Consider the following 15,910-nt stretch of genomic DNA (forward strand, 5'->3'; position numbering starts at 1 on the left):
CATTAAATTCTTCAACAGATGAAAAAATTTTTATTTCAGTAATTGGTTTAACAACGTTTATTTTTTGTTGAACATTTTCACTTTCATTTATTTCTTCCTCCTCTGTTTCATTTATTTTTAAAATCGGTTTCATTTATCATTAAATAAAATTAGAATATAAGTGATGAAATATATTTTTTTAATTAATATTAAATCAGAAATGGCGGCAGGATTCTTTAAAAAATTATGGGATGGAATTAAGAAAGCTGCGGGTTGGGTTCATAAAAAGATTATTAAACCCATTGCAAACTTTTTGGCACCAGTAGCGAAACGGCAGGAACTATCATAGGTGGAGTATTAGGTACTAAAGCAGGTAATCCAGCGATGGGAGCACAAGCAGGTAACGCAATTGGTGGAATTGCTGAAGGAATACTTAATAAAATAGGAGGTGGATAGTGGAAAATAAATAAATATTATTTTATCTTAGTATCGGTTGTAGTCTTTGATAAACTTTTTCTCCTTTATTTAAAATTTCTCTTATTGGGCAGCTTTTGGTGTTATTGATTCAGCAACGTCACTAATGCTTCTTTATTCTTAAATATCCAATTTGCCCCCTTCTTCAATGTTTCCCAAACTTTATGCGCTCCTCTTTTTACTTTATCCCACAGTTCTTAAATATACCTGCAGCCATAGTTGATTATTTCATTAAAATTAAAAATTCATTTTCATCTTTTAATTTTGATTTTTTATTTAATAATAAATGACGACTAACTATTTGGTGCCAAACACTAAACCGATTAATGGAAATGTGTTTCATTCATTCGAAAAGATAAATGAAATATTCGCAAAGAATGACGGTAGAAGATATTATAGAGAACTTGAAAGTTCATGCTATGACTCTGATGCTCCATATTTTGATGATAAACAAACTCATTTAAGAATTACAAATCCGGCTCATGATGTGAACCAATTAGGTGACACATATATTAAACGCAAAGTTAAAGCAACTCTAGTTTCAAATAAAGCTTTCACATGTGATGCCGCTTTTAAATGCATGCGTTTATTCGTTGGTTACAAATCATCAAATCAAAGCTTTAAACAATTAAGTAGAAACCGAAAGAGGGATGCTGGTTATCTTCAGATGGATTGCGCCCGTGAATCTTTCGCATTTGCAACATATAAACCAAAATCAGAAAGGAAAGTTAAAAAGTTTGTTCATTCGTTATATAATAATGTTCAAAAATATGATAACTCAGTATGTGGTAAATATATTGACCCTTCAGAAGTTTTCAAGAAAGCAAATGAAGAAGTTAATATCACTTTTGATATGATTATTCCGGTAAATGATTTGTTAGCATTTCAGGCGTTCGATGATTATCCTAAATCGTTTGGTGATATCATTCTTAAATATTATGTTTTCAGGGATACTTTAGTATTTTGTCAGGTTGACCCGTTAAGAGTTGCTGATTTACAAAATTACGTTTATGAAAAGATAACTGATGAAAATTATGAAAAGATTATGAATCATGTTTTATAAATATGATCGCAAATTCCAACAAATCGGACTTCCTGCCAAATTAATTACAAGCTTAGCCGCTACATCTGCTGAGGCAACAGTTGAAGACGTTATTATTTCATGCACAAAGATGGAAGTTTTAGAGGATAAATGCATTACACCAGGATACGGTTTAATTGAAGAATCAGTTAAAGCAATACCACGTTTATTCAGTAAGGAAGATCCATTCATGATTCCAGCTCAACATATTGACGTTCGTTCACTAAATGGAGGTTGCATCACTCCTGAAGGTATTAGCTCAGATTTCTCATACGCTCTTCATAATGTTACAGATGTTGTGTTAACATTTCCGAAGAATGCAATGCAAAGAACAGTTTTAGAAAATCCAATGCTTCGAGGTCTTCAGGTCACTATAGATTCCAGAAACTTCCCCGATCAAGCGATGACCACAGTGGGTGACATATTCTTTACACGTATGCTTCAAGCTTCTGATTTAGATGGAGTGAATGAATGCACAGAAGAATATGAGGACTCATTAACTAGACCACTGAATGATGATGATGGCACGCCATTAGCTAGAACATGGAAAGACCAAACTTCATTCTTATGCACTATTCCAGTTCAACGTGATGGAGCGGGTATATTCTTTGATGGATTAGAAACTTTCAACTCACAAGTTACAGTACAAGTGAAAGCATATCCAATCATTCAGGGTGAAAATGACACTTACTGTTCAAAGGTGACAAATCCTCCTCAGGTTTGGTTTACTAGGACTACATATTGGACATGGACACCGGACGAAGGTTTGAAATATCATCCAACAGGTACACCACCACAGTATAGAAGTTCATATGATGAAATATTGATGAATAGAAATGTTTAAAATTATAAATTTATTTTTGATTAAATGGATTTAAATTCATCCACCCCTTATGAAGAATTAGCGGGAGTATATAATACATACGTAGATGATATGATTAATGAAGCATTGAGTGATAATAGAAATGCTCTATCTAAGGAAAAATTAATGAAAATTCCATATTCTGAATGTTACTTAAATTCAATCACTGCAGCAATTGGTAAACAGAATAAAGGTAAAACATTAACAATATTAAAACAAATTATCATTATTGCTAACACTTCCCCCTATTCACATGTGTTAATTTATATCAACCGTTCAGGTTCACCTTCAGATGATACATTTGAATCTTTAAAGCATTTAATCACAATTCCAATTATTTATTTATCACAAGAAGAAGCAGAAGATTATTTAAAAAACTTTTTAATGTATAAAGAATTATATAATACAATCAAGAAGCAAGGATTAGAGGATAAAATTATTGATAAACAACGGGATGAATTATTTGAAACACTTTCTATTTCAAATTTTGATAGAGAATTTTTGCATTCACTCATTTTTCTAGATGATGCGGTGAAATCAAAACTAATAACAAATGAGAAATCATATTTTAATCAATTATTAACTCAATGTCGACACATTCAGTGTTCATTCTTCATGGCTGTTCAATACTTCAAAGCATTAAGCACAAACATTAAATCAAATCTATCAACCCTTTTCATTTTCAGTGGGTTTAGTCGTCAACAGTTGAACGTTATACTTTATCAAGTGAATTTACCAATGAGTATTAATGAACTTTACACACAATATCAGCAATTAGGTGAACATGGAAAAATAATAGTTGATTTAAATAAAGGAGGTGTTAAATTTGATTAACTTTTTATAATTAATTTTTATTTTTTATTTATAATTAAACATGACAGAAATAGCAAATCTTCTACAGGTTCCATTAAAACAAGGAACAAACAAAAGGGGTGCATATAATAGAACTATGAAAGTTCCTGATGGAATGAAAGAATTAGTTCATATTGTTGCTGGTCTTCAAAAAGATGTTAAACAAATGAGAAACGTTTTAACATTACCAGAAGCTCAAGCATATGCCAAACGTCATGGTCCAAATTGGGAAGCACACGAAGCAGACATTACGGGTCAAATGGAAAACCTGATGGTATAAATGAAGTTTTCGTTACTGATGGTCAAGGTAATATTAAAGTCATAAATGGTTATAAATTAACTGTATCTGATTATCCTAAACGTAAAGCATATAATGAACGTTATCCTATACAATTTGATGAAAATGGAAAAGCTGTTAAACAATACATTGGAGAAGGTGAACATGGTCCAATTAATTCATACCGTTATAATCCATATTCTTATTTCAATGAAGAATTAAATGCTATTGAAGAGGGACCGGATGGATTACCACGATATTCTAACCAGTTTGATGGTCAATATGCAAATATTAGACCTGAAATTTCAGCTAAGAAATTCTTTAAAGTTGCTTTATTCGATCCAGTTTTCGCAAATGTTAAATATGAACTTAAACATCAATTCCAACCAATTATAGTAGCAAGAATTGCATCAGGTGCTTTATCTCAAGCATTCAAAGATTTAATTAAGAAACCATTATATCAGCAACGAGGTTTAACTTATGATTTAGTTAAGGAATCAGATAAAAGAAAATTTGAGAAATCAGATGATTATAAGAATGCAATTAATGAATATATTCGGTCTATTAATTACGATGAAACAGCTAAAATCAACTTCATGAACAAATACAGGGAATAATAGATTCAAAAGTTCCAGCAAAATAAAAGTTTAAATATATTTTTTTATTCGAATATAAATGAGAAGACGTTTCACTAGTCAAAAGAACACTAACGCAAAAGCAGAGATTACGGTTGGTTATAACGTAAATGATGATAAATCACGAATTATTCAAAATGTTAAAGTTAATGTTAGCCCCGAATTAACAAGGTCAGCAACTCAACCAAATTTATTAACTCGTGACTTACCGAAGAATGAGGAGAATGAAGAAAACCATGAGAATGGAGACCCAATCATTTTATCTGAACCCGGTAAAGAACCTGTTGAAATTCCCACTTATCCAACATACCCCCGCCTCTTTCATCAAACATCGATAACTTTGTTTCATTAGTTGCAAAATGTGTATGGCAGATAAGAGATAAAGATAGAAGAGGTAAAGTATGGCATGAACAGATAAAACCAGCAGCTTTTGAGTTAAAGAAAACCATTGACGCCTTAGTTGTTCTAGCTGGTTTTATTTCAATGTATAACGCAAAAACGATGCCGCAATGTTCAAAATGTAAAGCAGCAATAAGAAAATATAACTACTCAGTCAAAGAGATAGAAAGAATGCGAAACGACTATGCAGACTTAAAGAAAGAAGCAGAAAAGCCAGCAGAAAATAAAATGGATATGTTGACATTTCTTAATAAAAACTATCCAACAGCAGAGGATTTCCTTCTGTCTGACGTCAAGAAGAAATATAAAGAAACCTTCGGCATTGTTAAAACTTTTGATGTACTAAAAGAAGAAATAGAAGCTACGAAATTGTTTAGGATTTCAAATATACATCGTATATTTCATGTAAAACGCTTGTGAAAAAAGAGGTGAAAAAACAGGTGAGATCTCACCTCTTCACCTCAACATTATTTTTATTGAATTCAGCACAAAAATAATGAATTTCATTAGTTATTTTGTATGTAAAGACAGTAATGTCAAACATTGAGTTTGAAACAGTTAGAAAGATAGACAATGACACCAAAGTGGTTAGAATAGGTGATTTAAACGTAAGATACTCAAAGAAATACAATAAATATTCTTTGTCAGACATTATATCTCCATCTGGAAAGAAAACAAACGACTGGGTTAGAAATGCTTCAACTCAGAAAATTTTGACAAGAAATCCTGAGCTTATGATATCAGTAGCATTTCATGGAACAAGAGCATATCTTATAGACAAAAGTCTTATACCAATAGTTTTGTTATGGTTAGACCCAGTTGTTGGATATAACTTCATAACATATGGTTCATTCGATACGGAACGTTGCAGTGAAGGCTTACTTTACATCGTTCAGAAACCGAAGGACTTCAACACAAAAAGATATAAGATAGGAAGGACATATAATATAACTCAAAGATATGACAGTACAGTCAATAGAGTCAAGGTTGTGTTTGTTAATGATATGAGAGCTGCTGAAACAGAACTGCTTGAAGTTTTTGAGAAAATGTATGGTGCTCCCACGAAAGGTAAAGAAACGTTTGAAGTAGATGAGATAGATAAAGCTATAAAATTATTTGACGAAGTTGCTGAAAAATACATGTAAAGCGTTTATTTTTGGTCTTTTGTGAAAGTCAGAAAATAAAGTTAGTTTTATTTTTATTTATTTTTTTATTTTGTATGTAAAGACAGTAATGACAACATTAGAGAACACAACAACAGTTATAGTCCATGAAGCCATAAATGAAGAATACGAGTACATACAGTATAACAAACAGTTACGTCTCATTCGTTCAGTCAAAGATGACATGTACCAAATGCAAAGTATAATGAATGCTCTTCGTTCTACAAAGCAAGCATATCATTGGTTTGAAAACCAACAGACAAAAGAACTTTTAGAAGAATTTCCTCATATGATTGCTTCCCTCGGAAAACCGAGAGAAGAGATTCCGTACGAAAATCGCAAGAATTTGGCTCCTGGTTTGAAAGGTTATTATGTTCATAGACTTTTAGTAAACGCTGTAGCAATGTGGGCTTCACCTCGTTATGCTTGTTATATTTTCATGATGTTAGATGAACTATATAAAGCAGAACGTGGAGAGATGGAAAAGAAACTTCATGCAAAAGATGAAGTCATTGAATCCAAAGACAAAAGCATACAGAAAAGAATACCGCGTTCGGTACCAAAAGGAAAGGAAAAGAGTTATAAGTATATGATATATACTGAAGAGTTGGAGAAAGAAGAAGATAAAGATGTGGTTATGTTGCATTTAGTCAGAAGAAACAACAAGAGCTTTTATGACTTAGCTAAAATATATAAATCTGACAGAAACTGGTTCTATCGTGAAAACTTACCGATTTCAATGACACCGAATGAGCAAATAAAGGAAATTGTCAAAAATACTCTTCCTCAAACACACTATGACATCAAAGGTTGCACAATACTTACATTCAAAGAAGACTTAACATTACTGAAGGAAAAAATAACAGAATATTTCGATAACTTCAAAGAGGAAGAATAAAAAAAATCTAAGCTAATTTTATTTTTTTTATAAAATTTTATCTCATATGAAAGAACATGAATTTAGAATATTCGGAACTCATGACAGAAGAAGAGAACGAACAACATGTAAAAGATCATGCAAAATTTCTGAAGACATACAAAGCATTTAAACAATATCTAAATGCTTCTAAAGATTATGCAAAATTTCTGAAGGTATATAAAGCTTATGAAAAAGCGTATGAAAAGTTTATACATTGGGGAATTGTTGTAAAATATCCATATGAAGACTAACCAAAAATATATTTTTGCTTAAATAGCTTCAGGGTCTATTTCTTCAACCATTTCACTTCCTTCGTCAATGTCAATAGAAGCTTCTTCAACCTTTGGTAAGAATTTCTGTATAACATCTTTGTTCGTTATTGTCTTCAGAGATGAAGAATAATATTTCACATTTGTTTCACCCTTCTTATATTCTTTCTGTTCGGAAAGATTTAAAGCAATACTGAAGAAGTCAATGTTAGAGTTCTTTATGACAGTATAATGAGTATCTTTGACATTCACGAAGAAACTCTTTTGTTTCAAAACTACTGCTAACTCTTGTGAAGTATAACGTTTGCGGTCAATGACGATAGCTAATGGTCTGACATACTGACCAAACTTAGATTCTTTCACAAACTTCTTGTTAAAGATAACATTAACATTTGAAGCATTATTGAACTCATTCTTGATGGCAGTAGCGAGAGCATTGTATGAAAAGAACTTGCAATCTTGCATGTGTTTCATTAAAATAAAAATATTAAATTATTTTGAAAAATAACTTTAAAAAATCTAATCTAATTTTTTCAAAAAATATTTTTTTATTTCCTACTAAAGATGTATCGGAAGTTGTCTAAGTTAGAACACTCGGAAATAAAACAACTTCTTACAGAAGCTAACATAGAAGTAGCAAAACATTACGCAACAAACAAAAAAGCACTCGCTGACTTCATTAAAGACTATAATGGTGCAATAAGTTATGATAGAATTCATGAGTTCATAAAGCCGCAACGCGGCGAGGATGAAGTCCATGCAAGAGCATTTCCTTTAAATGACGTTGCTATTGACTTATATCATAGACGTTCAGTACCTCATGAAGTTAGAAGAGAAATGTTTGACATAACAAATGCAAACATTGGTGAAACAAGAAGAAGAGACGACACACTGAAACAACAGAGAAGAGAGATGTTTAAGAGCGCTATAGAACAAGTTCGCAAAGCTAACGATGTCATTCGTTCCATTGACGACAAACCAAAAGAAGGTGAGAGATGGTTAAAGAAAGATGAAGAGAATAGGAAGAGAAATGTGAAGTCAGGCAATAGACTCATTGACTTTAACATCGAAGCTTTAGATGAACCAAACAGAGACTACTTACACAAACATTTCGGTAAGGTTTTCATGAGACTCTTAGAGAAGATTAAAATAAACTCCCAACAAAGATGGATGGTATGTTATAAACTTGGTGGAAAGTATGAATGTTCTACGTTAAACCTCAATAATATTGGAACATTACTACATCAGCTCTTGAAGGAGAACTTTATATCAGAGATAGAAGCAAATGCTGCAGGTATTGTTGAAATGCACTATGACTTCTTCTTGACAAACATAAAGAATCTTACCGAAATAAAGATGTATGATTTAACAGAATATGAAGGCTTAACGATGTCAGATGTAAAGAAAGGCAAACCAAAAAAGAGACCATATAGAGATGAAAGCACACTGACAAATGACCAGAAAGCCATTTTGGAAGCTCTTAAGCAAACAGGAAACCCAGCACTTATAGAAAGCTTTTGGAAAGATAATGGTGAAAAGAAGTTTTATAAGAAGAGAAGCGGTCAGTTCTGGAAGTATCTTTGCACATTACCTATAAATCTTGAACGCTACCAAACTTTCAATGAATTGAACAAAAGAACTGCAGCACTTATGACAGAAGACAATTGTTTCGTTTATGCTTGCATTCAGGCTGGAGTAGATGGAGAGACTATTGACCACATGAGAGAGAGAGTCATTCGTGTTAGAGACTTTCCTCAAAGTAAAGTACAAGAAATTTCTGACGCAACAGGTATAGCATTTAATGTTACCATTGGTTACTTCAATGACTCAAGACATAATGAAATAAAGAGATACATACCAAAAGAATGTGAAACTGTTCGAATTATTGACTTACTTCTTGTTGAAGACCACTACATGCTAAATGAAAGATTACCAATGACAACATATTTCATTCGCAACTATATCGAAATTCTCAAAGCTTGTGGTGGAATGAACATTGAGAAACAGATGAAGATTTATACAAAGAGAGAAGATAAATATGTAGTTCGTTATGATAGAACAACACCGTTATGGGATGTTATGAAAACATTGTGGGAGTGCAAATATTTCGAACCTATTTCTTATGGAGAACTTTTCACATATACGACTGACTTATATAAACAGAACCTTGCACCATTTAAAGACTTGTCATATGCTCCAAAGTATTGTGTACAACTGAAGAAGAAAGCTGAGTCAAAAGAAGTAAATAAAAATAAGTGCAAGTTCATTCCTGAGCACGTTTTCTTTGCTGACTGTGAGTGTAGCACAGACGGCTTTCATAAAGCTTTTAACATCTGTTACGACAGTGAAGATGGTTCAGTGAGTGAAAGCATTTGGGGTCAGAACTGTGCAACAGAATTTTTGGAACGACTTCCTGACAAGAGTTTAATATATTTCCATAACCTCAGTTATGATATAAACTTCATCTTAAGACACATGACAGAAGTGAAAGGAACTCCCATCATTAAAGGTTCACGAACAATGCAAATAACTGGCTTATATAAAGGAAGGGCAATTATTATAAAAGACTCTTACAGTGTTATAAATAAGAAGCTTAAACTATTTCCTGCTATGTTTAACTTACAAACAGGACCGAAAGAAGTATTTCCATATAACTACTACAGCAGTGTTTTGTTAGCAAATGACAACAGAACTGGTGTCATTTCTGAAGCATGTAAGTTTATCCGGGATGCAGATACATTCATGAAAAACATAGATTCCATCAAAGGTTGCAGAATAGATGAAAACCACTTCGACTTAGAAAAATATAGCACATTCTATTGCAAACAAGATGTAAGAATTTTAAGAGAAGGTTTTGTTAAGTTCCGCAATGACATATTGAAAGAATTTGATTTAAACGTTTATGACTATGTTAGTATTTGTTCAATTGCTAACAAATTATTTGAGAACAGAGTGTACTTCCCGAATGGAAATTTATATGACATCTCAAATAAACCAAGAGAATTTATTTCACGCTGTATTCAAGGTGGAAGATGTATGCTGTCAGATAACATGAAACAAAAGAGTGAAAAGAAACTCATTGCTGACTTCGACGCTGTTTCATTATACCCTTCAGCAATTGCAAGACTCTATACTTTAGAAGGTATTCCAAAGGTTATGAAGAAAGAAATGTTAAGCACAGAGTATCTCATGAGACATTTATTCAATGACGACCAAAAGGAACCCATTGGTGAAAAGTTTATGTCTGGCTTCTTTGTTCTCATTAAGATAACAGAGATTGGAATACATAGACACTTTCCTTTAATAGTTTGTGACCCTGAACTAAATCCAGAACTTAACGTTCCCAGAAGTTCAAACACTTGCTGTTTAATGTATGTTGACCATATAACATTACAAGACCTCATAAAATATCAAGGTGTCAAATGTGAAGTGTTGCAAGGATACTATTACGATGGAAACAGAGATATTAGAATAAGAGATGAAGTAAAGAAGTTGTTTGAGTTAAGGTTAAAGTATAAGAAAGAAGGAAATCCTTTGCAAGAAAATATAAAGCTCATTCTGAACAGTATTTATGGCAAAACTATTCTATCTCCTATTGAGTCAAAAATAACCATAGTAAATGACAAAGATGCTATAAGATATGCCATCAGAAACTACAACCATATAGTGAAGTTTGAAGGTTTGGATGGTTCAGATAAAACTATTTTCAAGCTAACGAAAAGCATTTGCAGACACTTTAACTTCTGTCCACTTGGTGTTAACATTCTGTCTATGTCGAAGAGAATAATGTGTGAAGTATTCTGTACTGCTGAGGACTTAGGAATGGACATCTTTTATAGCGATACGGACAGTATGCATCTCTACAATGAAGATATCCCTCGTTTAGCTGAAGAGTTTGAGAAACGTTATGGAAGAGTTCTCATTGGTAAAACCTTGGTCAATTTCATAGCGACTTTGCAGAAATCACAAAAGATAAACAAAGTTTAGAATACAAGTCAATATTTTGTGGAAAGAAGACTTACATAGACTTACTCACGAATGATTTAAATGAAGTTGCATTTCACTGCAGAATGAAAGGCGTGAAGCAAGATGTTATTGCTTTAACCGCTAATGAAATGTTTCCTGACTCTGTTCAGTGTTTCTATGATGAAGATAAAGGTAATGGTTCCCGCAAGGAACATATGACAAAGATTCTGAGTTCAGTTTAATGAAACTTTACAAAGCACTTTATGACGGTCAAGAGATTGGATTTGACTTATGTAAGTCATGTCAACCTTGCTTTGAAGAGAAGTTTAACTTCTCAATAACGACTAAAACAAGCTTTATTCGTAAGTTGAAGTTCTGAGGTCATTTATTTTTGTCAGCAATGAGGTCATTCGTGATAAAAATAAAACTAGCGGCAAGGGCGAAGCCCATGTGGTCATTTACAATACTGCGATGGTAGAGTTTAAGAGTTGTGCTTCAATGTAGAGACAGTCCTTATGGTCTGGAGGTAAGAACACTGGGCAGTTATGGTCATGAGTGGAGAACATGTCTATCCAAAACTCACGATTGAAGCCAGTTAATTTATAGTATTTAGGGTTAGGAAGTGGTGAAGTTCTTGTATGACCAATGAACTCATTTTCAACTCCCTTACTTAAGTTTGAATATAATATAGCTTGCTTTCTATCCCCAATACCTGGAAATCTAATTTCTGAAAATTCATTTTTCCTCGGAAGCATTGCATCATAATTGAAAACATTCTTGAAATCATCACTTGGTTCAGAGATTTGAAATCTTATACGTAATGGATTTTTTTTCTTTTTAGCTACTTCATTGAATGGTGAGAATACAATGAATTGACAGTCATGAGTTCCATCAGCATTTGCTACAAACTCGTAATGAAAAGCTATTAATCTTTCTACAATTCCTTCTTCTTTCAGTTCTGCAAGAAAATCACGTAAAGGCTGTAAAGTTTGTACTTCAATGTTAAACTTCTTTTGAAAATTTTCGTAAAATGTAATTATACAGTCTTCTAACGTCGTACTGTCATTGAAGTATTTGTATATGTGAATGTTTTGGGCGCTTAAAGACTGTTCGTCATTTTCTATCTCGACTTGAAGTATAAAGTCAACCTTTCTGAAAGCACGTGTTATATACATATTTGTTATGCCAATGTACTTCTCTTCATTTATGTTCACAATCCAGTCTGTTGGAAACTTAAACGTTACTCTGTTCCCCTTTATTTTGACGTCAGGGTTTTCACTACTGAACGCAACAGATAAAGGTATTTGTCTATACATTTAATTCGGATAAAAATAAATCATTTACTCTTTCTTTGCTTCAGCTTCTTTAGCTTTTGCTTCAGCTTCTTCTCTAGCTTTCTTCGCCAGCAAACGTGGGTTTTGTCTTCCAGCAGCTAATGCAGCAAGTTGTTTTTCACTAAGTTTTCTCTTTGGTCTCTCTGGCTTTTGTTCTTGTTTTTGTTCCTTCAGTTCGGATAAAATTTGCTCACGAATTTCTTTCTTCAATGCTTCAACATCTATGACCCCCTGGGTCTTGTCCGTAGGGCTTGTCTGAGTCATTTGACTGCAGATAAAAAACAAAATTAAAACTTTAACCGATGTAAAATGAGCTTGTCAAAATCAGAGCGAGAGTCTATTATATTAAATGACGCAAGAGGAATACAACATCCTTTCTATTACGTAAGTCAGAGTAAAGATGGTAAAATATACGTAAGAAAAAGAAAGGTTCCATTAGCGAATGCAGAAAGCGACAACATTAAGGTGTATGGTAAGGGTGAAGTCCACGAAGCCCATATAAAACCTTCTGTTCAAACTGAAAAGTCAATAGAACCAGAAGAAAAAAAGCCAGATGTACTTTCAATAACGAACCAAGAGCTTATTGCAAAGTTCGTGAATTTCATTGAAAAACAAACCGAGTCAAAGAATCCTGACCCGCCAGTGAAAGAAGTTGAGACAAAAGAGAATGTACAGTTCATTGAAAATGTCAAGAAACAACTTCCACCACGAATGCCAAGAAGAAGAGTGAGAATAATGAAGTAAATAGATATTTTTATCTGAAGTAAATACATGCAGAACGAACAGCTAAACGAATTTACTCCAGCAGAGCATATTCATCAGATTCGCTCATATTTCGATATCATAGACAATGCAGTTCAAATTGGTGACACTAATAGAAAATATTCTGACGCAAAGATTCCATCACAACCTGGAACTGCTAAAGATAACACATGGGTAACATTCAATCTCTCACCTCCTGGTGAAAATATGTTGGACCTTTACAATACATTCATTACGTATAAAATGGAAGGTCAATTTATTGTAGATAAAGAAATTGGTTCAGGTTCCAATAAAACAAACCCACCAGGATTTTGGATTGGTTTCGATGACGCTTTCTATGCAGTTGCTGGATATCAAATCCTTGCAAATGGTCGTATCGTATATTCTCAAGACAACGCAAGAGAAGAAGCATATATAACTTCAAACTCACAAACTACCGAACAAATAAAGAAAGTAGATGTTTTCTCAAAGACTCGACATGAAGATGTATGGAGTCATTCGGGAACATGCAGAACAGGACAAATTGTTAGTGGTCCAATTACAGCAGGAAAATCATTTGATTTTAAGCTTCGTTTAAGAATTCCTGTTAGAAGATTCCTATTCGATTTATTCCAGCTTTTGCAGGAAACATTCAGCTTAAAGTAAAGTTCAGTAGCGACGCCTTACAATGCACATCTATATCTGTAAATGATATCATTGCTTTCAATCCAACTCTTAAAGTTGCATTTGCTTCAGATTCAAATCCACCGACAAATAAATTTGTTCCATGGAATGAACCATTCACTATGATAACGAAGGCAGTAGAAGCTAGTGGAACAGTTACTATTACAACTGTAACCCAGCAACTATTTCGAACAAAGATGGATTTTAATGAATGTTTCATTCATCCAAAGTCATTCTCTTTAGACCCTAACATTTATACAGAACTTGTAGAACATTATACAAACGAGGCTTTATGTTTTCCTGTTAAAGTTATGGATTGGATTCCTATGGACGGTTCATTCTCAAAGAATACAGATAGTTCAAGTGCAACATTTACAGCAGCTTATACGCCTATTAATGTTAAAAGTATTTGGGCACTATTTAGAAAGAAAGACAACTATTATGTTAATTTTGAGAACCCTAAGTTTAAATATCTTCAGCTTTCCATGGGAGCTTATGGAAATATGCCTGCAGAACCTGAAAAATCATATGGACCTGTATTTTATGAAATGGTTGCGAACGCCTGCAATACAAACAATGATATGATAGGATTTAATGAAGATGTTATGAGGTCATTGGTGGATGATGGTAGTGTGGAACATAAATGGGATAGCTATGACAACACACATTTCTTATGTGGTTTTCCAACAGAAGTGGACTTTTGCTTCCAGCAAGGTCAAACATCTACTGCTCCAATAACATACAAATTGTCTGTTAAAGGACCTATTGAACTAGCAACTGAAAATGTACCAAAGCCACTTATTGGATTTATGAGGGATTGTTGCTTTGCCATTCAGGTGCGTGCTAATGGCATCCCAATAATAAGATTAGATGACTATAACTTAGCTACGGACGACGGTGAGGAATAAAGGATGAACGTTTATTTTTAAAGCTTATAAATGAGTTCTTCATCAAGCTCTCGTGAACCTTCACCATCTATGAAACAAACTTTACCAAACGATTATGGAGCACCTATTGAATATTTCTTACGAGCTGCACAATGGCAAAGAGCAGTCTCACCAAGGTTAGGTGTTCCACCAGCTCCTGTCAAAAATAGCATTTGGTCAAGTCCTTATATAAAATATGGTCTCTCCACTAGGTTTGCTAGTACAGCAGGAGCAGTTATGATGTTGAAAAGAAATAAAGCAAATGTTGTAAATAATACTGAAGTAGCTGAAGTTAAACAAACTCCAACACCTTCGCCAAAACCAACGCCTTCACAAGCAAAACCTTCAATGACTCCTGAACCTATGGAAGTACAAACTCCTGTTCAAAAGTCAACTCCTAAACCGACTCCAACATTTAAACCAGAACCTACTCCTCAAATAAATCGTAAAACTCCTGCGTTTCCTTACTGAAAAAATAACGTTATTTTTATTTAATATTAAAATTTTTATTTGATTGAAATGACAAATAAAGTCACTGAAGCAATGAAACAAAAGTTTTTGGTAGAATACATTAAATCAGGAACTATTCCAGAAGGTTTTTACATTCATACTATGAAGGATGGTAGAGTTCAGTTTAGAAAGATAAAGCAACCATTAGATAAAGAAGGAATTTTGAGAAAGATTAAACTTCATGATGACAACATTGCTGAACTTAAGAAGAAGTTAGAAGAGTTGGAGAAAGGAAGAGAGTTATAAAGCAATGAATTCAACAGGGTGAAAAAAGAGTGAAAAAAGAGGTGAGATCTCACCACTTCACCTAAATTTATTTTTGTGCTATGTTTTCATACGTGTGAGGGTGGTGATATCATTAATTTTTAAGTTTATTTTTTATTTTATTTTTTATATAAATGACGAAAACTATTGAGATAACAAACTACAACGGTCATGAGTTCAAGAATTTGTTCTTCGTTCCTCGTGAAAATACATTCTATCAGATACGAGGGAGAAAGGGTAAAGTTAGTTTGAGCGTTTATGAAACAAAAGAATGGAAGATTATACAAGCATACGATACAAACGGTAAGCGTGTTTCATTAGCTTTGTCAAAACTTACTAACATTTATTTGACAGTGACTTTGACCTATATGAAGAAGAAAGTGAGTCAGAAGATTATGAGCTGTTATGTGAAGCACAGCAATGGGAGGAGTTGAATACTTTTGTAAGTGAGAACGTTTATTTTTTACATTAGTGAGGTGAAGTGGTTGGCGGCTTTTGTAAATATTTAAGGTTAGTTAGTGTTGCGTTTGTGTTGTAAATATACGTTAATGGTTTTGTAAAGTGTCAAATTCACA

General features: G+C 33.2%; 6 protein-coding genes across 6 annotated transcripts, besides 2 other annotated features; 4 read left to right on the forward strand and 2 right to left on the reverse strand.

The window, feature by feature from the left end:
* Positions 1 to 739: 739 nt before the first annotated feature.
* TVAGG3_0168390 (uncharacterized protein) lies at positions 740 to 1,505 on the forward strand (the record flags this gene model as incomplete). Its single annotated transcript, XM_051225212.1, has 1 exon — positions 740 to 1,505. A coding segment is annotated over one exon (766 nt), but the record flags the coding sequence as incomplete, so codon positions are not given.
* A 1,023-nt stretch (positions 1,506 to 2,528) lies between these two features.
* Positions 2,529 to 15,910: a mobile genetic element.
* TVAGG3_0168410 (organellar and viral DNA polymerase type B) lies at positions 5,093 to 5,704 on the forward strand (the record flags this gene model as incomplete). The annotated part of the gene is made up of 1 exon (XM_051225213.1): positions 5,093 to 5,704. The coding sequence occupies one exon, from the start codon at positions 5,093 to 5,095 to the stop codon at positions 5,702 to 5,704; it is 612 nt and encodes a 203-aa protein (XP_051110199.1).
* TVAGG3_0168420 (KilA, N-terminal/APSES-type HTH, DNA-binding family) lies at positions 5,793 to 6,620 on the forward strand (the record flags this gene model as incomplete). Its single annotated transcript, XM_051225214.1, has 1 exon — positions 5,793 to 6,620. One exon carries the CDS (start codon positions 5,793 to 5,795, stop codon positions 6,618 to 6,620), a length of 828 nt encoding a protein of 275 aa, XP_051110200.1.
* TVAGG3_0168430 (uncharacterized protein) lies at positions 7,059 to 7,384 on the reverse strand (the record flags this gene model as incomplete). The annotated part of the gene is made up of 1 exon (XM_051225215.1): positions 7,059 to 7,384. A coding segment is annotated over one exon (326 nt), but the record flags the coding sequence as incomplete, so codon positions are not given.
* Positions 8,990 to 10,760, forward strand: TVAGG3_0168440 (organellar and viral DNA polymerase type B; the record flags this gene model as incomplete). Its single annotated transcript, XM_051225216.1, has 1 exon — positions 8,990 to 10,760. A coding segment is annotated over one exon (1,771 nt), but the record flags the coding sequence as incomplete, so codon positions are not given.
* On the reverse strand, positions 11,688 to 12,192 carry TVAGG3_0168450 (uncharacterized protein; the record flags this gene model as incomplete). The annotated part of the gene is made up of 1 exon (XM_051225217.1): positions 11,688 to 12,192. A coding segment is annotated over one exon (505 nt), but the record flags the coding sequence as incomplete, so codon positions are not given.
* Positions 15,301 to 15,910: a terminal%2Cinverted (terminal inverted repeat of Maverick-1B transposon ID:TVAGG3_0168400).

This window comes from Trichomonas vaginalis, chromosome IV (assembly GCF_026262505.1).
Source record: "Trichomonas vaginalis G3 chromosome IV, whole genome shotgun sequence".
NCBI lineage: Eukaryota > Parabasalia > Trichomonadida > Trichomonadidae > Trichomonas > Trichomonas vaginalis.